This window comes from Meleagris gallopavo, chromosome 5, assembly GCF_905368555.1.
Source record: "Meleagris gallopavo chromosome 5, MGAL_WU_HG_1.1, whole genome shotgun sequence".
NCBI classification, from domain to species: Eukaryota; Metazoa; Chordata; class Aves; order Galliformes; family Phasianidae; genus Meleagris; species Meleagris gallopavo.
The window spans coordinates 26,295,693-26,309,682 of NC_139408.1; the positions used below are offsets into that span (position 1 = coordinate 26,295,693).

At 40.9% G+C, this 13,990-nt stretch overlaps 1 protein-coding gene across 4 annotated transcripts in view; it reads right to left on the bottom strand.

The window, feature by feature from the left end:
* The window catches only part of RGS6 (regulator of G protein signaling 6), a 231,932-nt gene that overhangs the window by 44,795 nt on the left and 173,147 nt on the right, over positions 1 to 13,990 (bottom strand). For all 4 annotated transcript variants that reach the window (XM_031553564.2, XM_085224907.1, XM_031553561.2 and 1 more), the window contains 7 exons: positions 12,604 to 12,654; positions 11,106 to 11,212; positions 9,063 to 9,114; positions 6,417 to 6,481; positions 3,492 to 3,568; positions 849 to 930; positions 272 to 346 (listed from right to left, as the gene is read on the bottom strand). In XM_031553564.2, coding sequence (XP_031409424.1) covers positions 272 to 346; positions 849 to 930; positions 3,492 to 3,568; positions 6,417 to 6,481; positions 9,063 to 9,114; positions 11,106 to 11,212; positions 12,604 to 12,654 — 509 coding nt within the window. The remainder of the gene's footprint in view (positions 1 to 271; positions 347 to 848; positions 931 to 3,491; positions 3,569 to 6,416; positions 6,482 to 9,062; positions 9,115 to 11,105; positions 11,213 to 12,603; positions 12,655 to 13,990) is intronic.

Here is a 13,990-nt window from a genome sequence, read left to right on the forward strand (position 1 = left end):
GATAAAGCACTCTGAAAAACCTGTGTCCAAATAACTTCTGAAAAGTGTGACCCAAGTGTTTTTGCCAACTGATTTTATTTTTATGGGAATGTAGAGTCAATAGACATCTGTTGCTAAAACTGCAACAGTAAATTCACCAATTAAATCAAAACAGAACTGACGTTTGCCAAACTCGTCTTTTGATTTCTATTGAGAAAATCTGATATACTCTAGGTGTCAAGAATGACTGACATTAAAAAAAAAAGAAACAAAACCAGAAAATCACACTGACCTTTTTCACCTTCTGTGGGTTTTTCATACGACGACACTTTCTAATGTCCATTTCTGTGGTGTTCACACAGCCTGGCTGAAAAGAGACAGTTAAAGGAGATGGGTATCACATTAGTCTCTTCTGCTTACAGTCTGCATGCTTCCTTACCTACCTAAAATACAGTTTAGATATTGTCCAAAATTCTTTCCTTATGTTTGCACCCATAGATTGTGCTTTCTAAACAAGAGAGTGCACGTACCCAAAGTTGGCATCTCAGCATCAAATCCATTTACTCCTAACTTCAGCACCAAGCAGAAATGCCTTAGCTAAGAGGAGAGCTTTTTCTAGGAACTCTGTGACAGACTGGCTAAGCTGCTTTTCTTTCACCCACACAAAAAAAGATCTTCAACACTTCATAATATATTTCTGAGTCAACAGTTCGAAGCATGCACAAACCAATAATGTCTGAGATAATCTTGTAGAAGCCTGCTCTGAATTGTGAGGAAAATCCATGCAGTGACTTTAAATACAATATCACTGTGCGATTCGTGGCACAGTGTTAAGGGAATTAAAACTGATCATTTAAAGAGGGCTTTACCACAGGCCTGTGCACATCCCAGAATGCTCTTTCCTGGCTGTCCAAAATTTTCCTTTCTGTTTTGTCTTTTTTCCTGTCAATTCTGAAAAAAAAAAAAAAAAGCATAAACACACAAGTCATCACACAACTACTTCTTCCTTGTTACATTTTCTTGCTGGAGTTTTAACTTAATGACAAAAATGTTCAGAAATCTATACATACATACATACATACATACATACATATATATATATATATACACACACTGTATAGAAATGTTGCACTCTGATTTCCAAGGCCACACGTCATGAGCAAAACATCATGGATGTTTACTGCAATGTGTGTCAAGAGAAATTTTCCTATTAAAATGGAAAATTTATCTTAACATCTGTTTGTTTGTTTTCCAGCTGGTGAGAAAAGCTTCCTTTCCTGATGCTCTCTTCCCAGACCAGGAGCTCACATTTAGCTTTGGCTCTGTCAGCATCATCTGGCCTGTATCTCTGGGCATCTCTCTCCTGCAGGCTGGAGGGCCACCTCAGAAGGTCCTGCTGCACCCAGAGACCTCACTGCTATGACCACAGGCTCCTATGAGGCAGCTGCCCAAGGCCCCATGAGCAGTGATAGCACAGGCAACACTTGTGGTCGCTGTCCCTGGAGATTCTAACAGAGCGGCTCCATCTGCCCTGGTGCTGGCAGCGTGGGGTGACAGTGTGAGTGACAGGGCCCAGCTCACTGACAGTGCTATGCAAGCCAGCACTCATCTAGAGATATGTGATGGGGTTGCCATGGGTGTAAATCACTAATTTCAGCCATCATGTTGCCAGTACATTGATACACTCAAAGCATACACATCACAGGCCACTGGAGGTTGTTCAAAGCAGCTGTACCTGTACCTCTCAGCAGCATCTAGCAATTCATGTCTGATGCTCAGCTCCACACATGAGCACAGCACAGTCACCATCAGCTTGCAGGACCTGCCTGCATAAAGACAGATGACACCCAAAGAGGAGGAACCACCCTTGCCTCCAGACCAGGCTTGAAAGGCTGACAGCAACCCCATGCTGACTTCTTGCACTGCTGCCACCTGGGATAGTGAAGCAGTGAGAGAAAGCACAAGCAAGCTACAGCTTCTGACAATCAGGTTCTCACCTCTCCTGTCTTTCTTTAGGAGGGGCAGTGATCCTCAGCTGAGTCTGTGCTAGATGTGTACCAAGGAAACTAGGTACTGAGGCTGATGCATCTGAACACCCCTTCCCTCCCCACAAAATCCTCGAGTCCAACGCATTTTGGAGCTGGCTGAGATAAGAAAACAGCTCAGCATAAGCTGCCACCAGACTCCACTTCACTGTACCGAGCTGAGAAGCAAACACAGAACACAAAACCAGGAGAAATGCTTTTAGATGTTTTGCTTTGTTTTCCGTTTTAGTTAATACACTGCCATGCATTGCACTGTGAATTCTAACCCATCTTTTCTCCATGAAAAGATGAGTATGCAACGCTGACCCTGTAAAAACTCTGAAATTAAAATTTCTTTCTTAGGTGATAATTCATGCTATAAATGGAATGCAGAATTTTGTTTTGACTGAGATTTTTTCCCTTTTGGCAACAAACCTTTAAGTAACTGAAAGTACAACTGCTAGTGTAACTTCCAATTTTTTCTTCTAAGCAGAACACTGGTATTCTCTTCAAAAAAAAATCCCTTGTTATTTTGAGGATAATTACCATGTACTTAAATAGTGCATAATTACAATTAATCAAAATTCCAATGAGTTAATCAAAGATAGAGACCAATGCCTCAGCCACACCCTCAAGTAAAAGTATCCCTTAACTTTTTAGCATCTGATGTTGAAAGCGCAAATTATTTCTATCAATACAGCCCATAAGAATACCCTGTATTCTTATGCACCACCTTCATCAGCCTTCCAATTTTACAGGAGATGATTAGATGCACAAAATGGGCACATGGGCTGTTAAGTACACTGGTCTACAAACCCTGGACAGCACTCATTTTGCAGCAGTAATGATAACATGCTAAAAACATTGAACTGTTTTTGGAAAGATGTGAACAAAAATGAACATTTCAACTGTGAGTAGAAGACAGAAAAAAACCAAAACAGTATTTAGTTGGAGTAAGTTTCACGTAAGTGGTACCCAATCCTCCACACTGTTAGGAGCATAAACTGGAGTGCAGAAAATAGAGGTACAGCTGAGTTGACTGGGGATTGCAATAAATGAGAAAAACAAACACAATCTGCTGTGAACCCCACCTTTATAAGCACTTCTAAATAACAGTATTTTAAAAATACTTTACAAGCATAGAGTTATATAGACCGATGACAAAATTTTGTTCTTTCCATTTACGTGAAATAAAAATACTATACAACAGTAGAAGCAGAATGTGCAAGTGAATCGCCCAACCTTGCATGGAAAATTCAGGCTCAGGAACTCCTGATGGGCATTTCTACACAGAGACATTTAAACACGTCTTTCAGATTCTGGCACAAACCTTAGCTCTCTGGCTCTCTATTGTTTCCAGTCTGCTGATGATTTACCAGTTCCTTCTGAGCTTAGCTGCAGTGAAGACTTTAAGAGAGAAACTCTCAGAATCCCCCTCCCTATGCAGCCCTAGATACTGGGGCAGTTCACTGCTCCAGGATTACTCACTTCACTTGGGCTTCAGCTTGCATGAAGATGAATTCCCACTTCCTTGCAAATGCTCTCTGAAGTCTTGCTAAGTTTTCCTGACAAAAGATGAAAATAGTTAAGAACAATTAATTCTGGTAATTACAACAATTGCTTGAGAGCAGTTAGTACATAGGGAGTTAATTTTATTTCCCCTTCTTTTTTTTTTTTTAAGCTGGAGAACTCAAGACATGGAAGTCAGCGCTGGTTTCAGGTGATTTATCCCATAGGCAAAGCAAGGTCGTGACACATCTTTTCAGGCTGCAGCCAAGAGGACCCTGTCAGGAGAAGTAATAGAGTGTGATGAAGACAGCCTGAGATCTATTAGTAAAATGATGATGGTCTTGTTCCCAAAAGACAATACAGAGAAGCTCTGCGAAGCTGACAATTTCCATTTCTGATAGCAGATGGCTGCCACCTGCATGATTCCCTCTCTTTCCTACTTCCCTTTCCTCCCCACACTGGTCCCTTTCACTAAGGTGTAAAGCCTGAGCATCTCCTGCTCTGTTCAGCCCTGAGAGCACTGTGCAGCTGCACCGCACTCAAGTCTGGGAATTGCCAGGATGATTCACAAAAGGAAATAGCTTGTTTGTCTGAACAATGAAAATAGCTCACTGAGAGACCAGATCCAGATGCGGCCTTTTTCCTGCATCTGAAGAATTCTAGTTCAGGTCTATTGCAGAGAGCATCAGGATCTGAACACTTGGAGATGGATATAACTTCCTCACAGACCAAGGTCAAGCTCACTGACATGGCCTGAATCTGAGGCTCAAAAAGCACCTTGAAGTCACATCCACAATCACTTGAAGGAGGCCTATGAGACCACTAAACTGACCCATTACAGCTGGTTCAACTATTACAAATTTTCTTTGAAAATAAAAAATATTAGTTCTACTGTTTTTCTTTTTACATTGATTCCATTTAAGAAAATGCTTAAGTGCATGCATTTCAGTGCTAGAAGTCTCCCTACTTTTTACTTCAAGCTCTTGTATAACACAAGACAAAGCTTGGCTCAGTTACCACGAAGTCTACTTAAGAGTTTCTGTATTCTACATGGAGGAAAACAGTTAAGCAAATGATTTACAGCTGTGCCAAGCTGTGATGATTTCCTTTACTGTGAACCACTTGTAATATCTGAAAAAAGAATTTTTTTGTGGCTTTGATTTATTTTTTATTTTAAATTATGTTCATATGTGCCCTCTGGAGTAAACATGATGAAGCCAATTAAATATCACCAATTGAAGCATTATTTGAATCATGCTTATGTTTGGCCAGTTATAAAGTTAAATCCAATCATGCAAGCTCAAACATACAAAGAAGAGCTCTGCTTTACCAGCAGAAATTGGGAGTGGGAAGTTGCCTGTGAATGATGCAAGCAGAACCTCAAATGAAATGTCCCCTGTGATGCTTTGTAGAGATTCTCTTTGGAAACTCCAAGGCAGTGCTGGTGCCCGCAGAGAAATGTCCTCATGCTACATCTCCGAAAGTTGGTACTGAATGTACAGGACTCCTTCCCACTCCCCAAAACCTGTTTCTCTCACGTGTGCTCAATTTACGTCTCTGGTGTTGGGTCTGCTTCAGCTCTCATAATGACTAGGAAAAGTCAGTGCCATTCTTATCTGATTGTCTTTAATTAAGAGAGCAAAGTATGAATGAAGAAGCGACCTCTAATCGTGCAACGCAATATTCACAAGAAAAATGAGAGACTGCCAAGATCTAATTATTTGTCATCACTGGTGCATTGCTACTCTTACGGCATGTGTGGGAGTGTGTGCTGCAGAACCGTCTTTTGTTGATATAGATATTTAGACTACTTACAGTTAATTGGTAGGCTGTGACCAATTTTAATGGTTTTAATAATGAAACAAAATATGCAGAAGTAAAAATTCAGTAAAATGCCGTATAAATGCATATGGATTATTATGTTCCTTCCTTTATATCTGTACTTCACAATTAGAACTCATGGGACAAGGGTGGATTAGACAAGTGGCAATTTCTGTATGTTCTCTGCAGAAAGAACCAAATGGTGTATGTACATATCTATGTGTAGAAAAGACCCAAAAATATAGTAGAAGGAAAAGAAGAAGGAGAAAATCTGTTCTAGGAAAAAAGAATAAAACACCCTATAGTATACACAATATAGATGTGTTAGATAATAAACATGAACACACAAGTCCACTAGAGCCATCTTCGTAAAAACACTTCACTGAAAAAATCCACTTTGGACATTCAACAGTTATGCTGCTGAACTAGTAAACGAGAAGAAAGATGGAAAGCAAAATTCAGCTGGTCAGACTGTTATACAATGCTAACATTCAAAGAAACTCATTTCAACACTGACACTCCTGCCTCCATCCTCCCCTCCCTATTGACCCAAACTACACTATCTGAAGCCAAGTTTTGTGATATTTTTTATGAATAATAATTTCATAAGAGAAAACACTCCCTGAATAAGTGTGATAGCATACTGAATACACAGTCCAAGGTTCATAACTGAAAGCTTTCCTTTACAGTATGTAACTATATTGTACGTATAGTATGTAACTACATGCCATGGGTCATTAGTAGTTTAATTGCTCAGCAGTGCACCCAAAAATCCATGATTTCTGCAGGTTCATATCTGCTATACAAACCAGGAACTGTTAACTGGAAAGAGGAAACCAATGTAAACTTTTGTGTGATTTGCCTCTTGGTGCTGGTGCTTTAACTGGAGAGGCTGCAGAGCTGGGGACATTCCTCATTCGTGAGCCTGATGTTCTTTCCAGATCAACCTTCAACAAATTCTGACAGCTAAAAAAAGACACACAGTAAAGGCTGACCCCAAGGCATTAAATTGCAGCATTCAGCTGGCAAACAAAGCCCTCCCCCATGCCCCCACACTTTAAACTTTAGCAGGAGTGTACCTACGGCTTCATAATCGGCCAGCTCCAGCCTAGCTTTGTTCTGCATGGTCCGTTTGCAAAGATAGATGGCTAAAGGGAGAAACAGAACAGAAAACAATTACAGACAGATTATTAGTACAAGATCTTAAAAAAACACAAACCTCCATGATCTTCTCATCTGAAGGCAACATAAGCCAAGTAATGAGAGGGCTGAATACCCAGCTGACATTATGTGCTAGCAATCTCAGAGGCCTTAAACATCTGGGACATCTCATTTAAAAATGCTGAGAGTTGATGCCTAGACCTAACAAGATGTCTGAGAAAGACACAATTACTTCTGATGCTGGTAAAAGATTTAGCATTAGCAACCTGTTCCCCTCAGCACTTTGGAAAAATTCCTTCAAAAGCAAGCAACCTTATATACCTCTGCATTTCCTTTCCTCTTAAAGAATAATTAGGAAAAAATAAATCAAGATATTGAAATGATAACAGAAATACGGGCTGGATCACAAAGGTATAACTTGAGCAAGTTTTCATTTGCTCCATCCACTTATTTTGTACATTTCAAACAGCTGAGAAAAGCTCTTGCCCATTTCACCATACGCAGACAGCTGCAGAAATTGGTGTGAGCTGGGATTCAGAGGGTCAAGATACCAGAGGATACCTAACCAGTTCCAGGCTATCTTCTGGGGCTGGCTCAGCTGGACTGTCAGCTCAGCCCATTTCCACTAAAGGCTGAAACAAAAGGTCCCCAGCACACCCAGGGTATACAGTCAGAAGTGAACTACATAAAAAAGATCCAATTATCTCATTTGGTGATGAAGTCCGGGAATAAACTGCATAGATTTCCTTGCATTTTGCCCTCTTTCTTGTACTGCAGGGCCAGGTAAAAATTATCCAACAGTGCACCAAACTGGCATGGGGCAGAAGGCAAAGCATCCTCTATAGAAAATAACATTTTTCAGAAATGTTTGGATTTTCTTTGAAAACCATGGGATATTGATTTGCACATAAATACGATTTTCTGCCACTTCCATGAATGTTTTCCATTGGGAACCTCATCATCTATGTAAAATACAACAAAAAATAGTGATATTTGTGTTATTTTCCTCAACGCCATTCCTGTAATTCTAACATCCTTATAACAAGCCAACATTATGCATGGTAACCAGAGCTGATTGGGTCAAATATATTTACTTCTATACTTCTCAAAAGCAGCTTCACCTGCCAGACAAATAATAATACCAAATAAACTGAGAGTCTTGCAGTACTTCTCCACACAAGGCAATGACCTGCCATTAGCAAGTTCATTACAGTCCTGTGAGCAAATCTGTGCAAATAACAAAAGTATGAAGAGCTTGCTGGGATTTCAGTTTTATTTGGGTCTACTGCTAATTTGGGATTAATTCCTGGGAAGACTCCATCTGCACAGACCCCTGATATGCAGAGACTGATTATAAGCATATGTTAGAGATTTCTGGGATAGATGGAAATCTGTCACTACAGGGCTCAGAGCTGATGCAGTCGCACCTCATCCAGCTGTGGGTTGGCTCACATGGGGCTTGATTTTGAGATGTACTGTTCCACCCAATGCCTTTGCTGCACAATAGCCAGAAACAGTGGAACCCAGTTATTGAACAAATACCATAGGCAGAAACAGAACCTCCCTCTTCAGGCTGTTACTCTGATATTTACAGAAAATATATTCAGACACGTATATGGTGACTGTTTGTAAAATCTGAAAGCCATTTTGCACACAACGAACAGCATTTTGTCCTAAGCAATCCCCTCACTGGGATAAACACAAGTCTGCGTTAGCTTCCCTGCAGTGGAGGACTGCAAGTGAACTATCACATGACAGACACCATCACGAGTTACTTCTCACCCTGGCAAATGACTTCCAGAATCCGTAATGATGAATAATTATTACTTGGGAAAGAAAAAATGATTATTCAGGGAGGAGTTGTAAACTGATCTTAGATTATGAGGTATTTCAAAAGAGGCATTTCCAGAAGCTCCTGCTTTATGGGCACACACATGGATTCACTTCCTGTTTGAGTGCCACACCAGGATGCATCAATTGATTTTATCATTCAGCTGTGAAAGAAGTGCAGTTCTGGAAGAGACAGCAATATTGCACCGAGACAGCTAAAGATAACAATACTGACATATTTTCTTTATGTATTATCACTGTCTGCAGGCATTCACACGTCTAATACCCCATGTTACAGTTTATTAGCTCATAAACCACACTCAGTTTTCTCTTTTTACCAGCTAGAAGCTGGTAATCTTATATTAAAAAAAAAAAAAAAAAAAAAGTGTGATGTCATGCACCACAGAAGCTTAGCTACAGGATGCCATCAGTTATATACTGATGTATTGATCAGCCAGACAAGTGCCCAAATGAGGTAACTTTTTATTGATCAACATATCAAATTCAGCTACAGATCAAAGCATGCTCTCCAACAAAAGCCATACCGATATTATTTAAGATTCCCACAGAGCAATATTCTGCTTGCCATAAATCCTGCTGAAACGAACAGAGCTACTGGAGAATGAAGGCAACAGTATGTGAAATCCTGGCCCTCCTGAACTTGTCAGCTGAAGGACAATTTCTTCCATCACAAACTTTCTGTACTAGGTTTCTGCAATGAAATAATTATGCTCTCACCATAATCTGTGTTTTCTGGCTCCCAGCAGTTTGAAGGCCAAAAGTATGGTGCCTAAGAAATAACATAAGCATTTTCATAATTTAAGAGATGAAAAGCAAATCAGATGCAGAAAAATTGTCAAGTACAAAAAGAATCACAATGTCTACAGCCCAGTCTCTACTCACAGGGGAAGGAAACAATGCTACAGCTCTCAATAAAATTGATGATGCTTTTCCCAGAAAGGCATCCTCTCTAACATTCCTCACTGCAGGCAGAAACATCGCACTTCTGATTGAGGACATACACCCTGATAGCATTTCAGGCACTCCTTCCTTCTCATCTGAATACAGACCCCTTACTCTCTATCACCAGAACTCCATCTTTTCCCAGGAATTCACAGGCACCCAGATTTATTTACTTACTTATTTATATAGGACAGTGAGAAAATCTTTGTGGCCTTTCATATACGCTACACGCCAACTTGCTTTTTTTGGAGTGGCTTTCAGTTTGGTTGATAGCCAACAAAACAATTCACTTTAAAATAAATCAGACGTAAGAGCTCAAAACTCAGCTGATTATGGTCATTCTGAAAGCACGAGTCCTGCTAAACTTTCTGGTTTGGTTTTCTATCCAAGTCTGCGTATTGCAGTTGCTATAATTAATTACAAGATATTACTACATTTGGTTCTATCTCAGTTTTGACATGAATGAAAAATCATGTCCTTGTGACCACACAAATTACAGAACACTGTTTTGCATTAATGATGCAATTCCACAAAAATGCATGGGACATTTACACACATACGAAAAATATTCCCTGCACCAATGTACAGTGAGAAAACTCAGAGGGATCAAACAATACATGGTTCAATACCTCACTGACATATATCTCCTGAACTTCACAAGATGATGAGCTACTCTTAAAGGGGGGACTGATGTCAAGGTAGAAAGTGTCAAGTAATGGAAAGTGAAGTAATGGAAAAGAAAAATGATCCTATCAGCTTATTTTTGCAGAAAAAGTCTGAGGAGAATTGTTGCAGGAAATGACAACAGACAAACAGTAAACACAATTGCAGGAAAAGATAAGGGGAGAGAAAAAAAAGTCAATAAGCAGTCAAAACAATTTGATGATGTAGTTTACACAGGCTTAAAATAAGAAATTAAATGATACTCTGCTTTTGAAATCTGGCACTGGATTATCTGAGAATTAAACTTCCTATGGTATCACAAAAATACAACTAAACAGGCAATCAGCATTGCCCCTGCTTCTGCCAAGTGTCGTACAATGAGTGATGCCAGGCAATTAGAAGGTGGGCAGAGATACGTTTAGGTCTGTGATCTCCCTGTTCTTTTTTTGTTTTTGTTTGTTTGTTTTTTGTTTTTTGTTCCCTGTGCCATTGGTCTCATGTGATAACAATACCACGTTAGGAGTGGGAATGTGAGCATGAGCAGCAGCAGCAGATGCAAAGATAAGTACATGCTTTTCAAATAAAAACTAAAAAAGAAAAAACAAATGGAAAGGAAAAAATGGTAGAGTGAATAGAAAAGAGGTCACAGGAAAGATAAGGAAGTTGACAGATATCAAATAACAGAAAAATAAAAACTTAATGAGCAAGGTTAAACAACAGGACTCTGGTTTTGAACTTACTGCTTCTTTTAAAGTTACACGATCTGTCTAAAAGGAGTTATTGCAGCACTCACACCAGTTATCTAGGAGTTTGATAGCAGCAAGTTTTGGAAAGGACACTGAACTCAAGCACAGGATGCTTTAAAAACTGAACGTATCTGGAGACACAGAGACAATGAGGGTTAGAAGTGTCCCAGCTTAAGTAGCTGCCAAGGTTAGGCATTCTTTGTAACAGAGCCAAAGGCTGAAGCCCCCTCCCACACCAACCTGTAACCAGAAGCAGATTAAAGATATGAACTTTCCACTGCGCCAGAGCTCAAATATCTGATTCCAAAGTTTGCTCTGGTCCACTTTGGACAGGAGAGTGGCTACTCAATTTTGTGCTACCAGAAGACAGCAGAAAAGGACACACAAGCAAGGCAGAGGGCTCACCAACCTGAAAACGATAGAACGTCCCATCATCTTTCAGGGTAAGGACGTGGTCTGAGATTGGAAACACATAACCCTGTGCAGCGATAAGACTTCCCAAGTGTATTGCTTCCCCTGTTACAGAGTAGAAAAAGAGAGAAAAAAGAGATGTGTCAGGATGATGCGCCCTGCACAACCATCTGCTTTCAGCAGCAGGGTTGTGGATGAGTCACACCATCACCTCACGTGCATAAGCCATGTTTCAATCACACTTCATCCATACGCCTTTCAATGAAATCATGCAAAGCAGGAGAGCAGAAAGCAGCCTTAAAATATAGATGAAACTCCCTAGATGCAGCCCTCGCCACTACAGCAGCTGGGGAGGGACTTTTTATAGGAGCATGTAGGAACAGGACTAGGGGAAATGGCTTTAAACTGGAAGAGGACAGATTTTGATTAGATATTAGGAAGAAATTCTTTACTGTGAGGGTGGTGAGACACTGGAACAGACTGCCCAGTAACGCCTCCTCTCTGGAGGCTTTCAAGACAAGGTTGGATAGGGCTTTGTGCAACCTGGTCTAGAGGGAGGAGTCCCTGTTTCTAGCAGGGGGGTTGGAATTACATGATCTTAAAGATCCCTTCTAATCCAAACCGTTCTATGAGTTTATGATTTGCACAGATTTTCAACAGATGTCAGCTATTAAAAGATACATCTACTATCTCAGACTTGCAAAACACACATTAGATTATCACATGTGCCAAGGCAGATAATAAATCCATTGTCTGCAGCTGAAATTCAGGTTTGGACTTGACTGGATTCACGAGAAGAAATGTGTGTAGAAAATTGCCCTGGGTGAGTTGATGTGGCCTCTATTCCTGTTTTTACATGGTGACAGCAGACTGCAAAATGAAATGTTGATTTTTTTTTTTTTCTTTACAGGAAAGCAAAAGAAACTTCTGGGCCTGAACAAGGCCTTTTTTTTCCCCATAGTTCTTAACTGTGTGAAAGGTGATTTTGGTTTCTCTGAAGTGTGAACTATTTGGACTGTGCCCAAACACTGATCACAGTTTATGGCTCATTATCCATTTATCTAGCTGCCACGATAAATCACCATCTGATCCCACACTGGTGTCTGTATCATCCTTGGCCACCATGTCCTGTCAGTTGTGGCTATCCTTCTCCACACCAGAGAGTCCTCTCACTACCTTCACCCATTTAATCACTCTACCAACTTCCTTCCTGGGTTTGGGAAGAGCCTTAGAATACATCAGGCTTTCTTAGGTAGCAACAATTTCACAGATACGCTAGGACTCCTACAAAGTGCTTTCTATGCACTGTAGTTGTAAGATATTAGACTTAATTATGTTGCTGATTCTTATCTGCTTTCCTCCTTCCCACCAAATACTTAAATCAACCTTGTTGTTCTACTGCTTTAGACTCTGCAGTGAAGTAGTACATATTCTTTTATGGCACACACACAATATAGCTGAAATGTCTGTTAATTCCCAGCCATGGTTCACCTTACCTTGATCCTCAATGCTGAGGTTCTTCATAAGCCACTGCACAATATCAGCACCTGCAAAAGAAAATCAATAAATAAATGGGAAAAAAGAAGGCATTGAACACTGAGACCAAGAAGTTTTTGAGAGTCCTAGAAAAAGATAATATTGAGATGAGATACAAAAGAACTTATATGCATTTATTATCCATTTCCCTTTTTATCTCTCCTGAGGTTTCAAATTGTTTTTGCTTCCTTCGCGCACTGTAACTATATACTCATTGGTAGGTACTAAGCCCAAGTGCCAGAGTGACACTTTAAGTCAACTGCTACTCTAATGGTTTTGTGTAACTTCTCTCCCAGTTGCATTTCTCTCACCTCAACATATAGAATATATCTTTGACATGGTCCCACACCACATCCTTATCTCCAAATTGAAGGGGTGTGAATTAGAAGGGAGGACCACCCCTCGGATAAGAAATTAGTTGAAAGGCCACAGACAGAGGGTAGTCATCAGTGGTTCTATGTCCAGGTGGAGGCTGGTAACGAGCGGCATCCCCCATGGGTCTGTCTTGGGACCAGTGCTCTTTAACATCTTTATCAATGACACTGACAATGGAATTGAGTGCACCCTCAGCAAGTTTGCTGATGACTCCAAGTTGAGTGGTGCGGTTGACACGGTGGAAGGAAGGGATGCCATTCAGAGGGACCTCAACAGGCTTGAAAGGTGGGCCCAGGTGAACATAATGAGGTTCAACACAGCAAAGTGCAAGGTTTTGCAATTGGGATGGAGGAATCCAAGGCATTTATACAGACTGGAAGGAGCAGACCTTGAGAATCACCCTGCAGAGAAGAACCTGGGGGTTCTGATGGATGAAAAAGTTAACATGAGTCACCAGTGTGCTCTTGCAGCTCAGAAAGCAAATGGTATCCTACGATCCATCAGAAGAGGGGTGGCCAGCCGGGACAGGGAGGTGATTGTCCCTCTCTACTTCGCTCTTATGAGGCCCCATCTGGAGTACTGTGTCCAGGTCTGGAGCCCCCAGTACAAGAAAGACAGAGAGCTGTTGGAAAGGGTCCAGAGGAGAGCCACAGAGATGATCAGGGGGCTGGAGCACTTCCACTACAAAGACAGGCTGAGGGAGCTGGGCTTGTTCAGCCTGGAGAAAAGAAGGCTGAGGGGTGACCTCATTGCAGCCTTTCAATACCTAAAGGGAGCCTACAAACAGGAGGGGAATCAGCTCTTTGAAAGGGTAGATAACTACAGAACAAGGGGAAATGGTTTGAAGTTGAGGAAGGGAAGATTTAGGTTGGATGTCGGGGGGAAGTTCTTTACTATGAGAGTGGTGAGGTGCTGGAACAGGCTGCCCAGAGAGGTTGTGGATGTCCCATCCCTAGAGGTATTCAAGGCCAG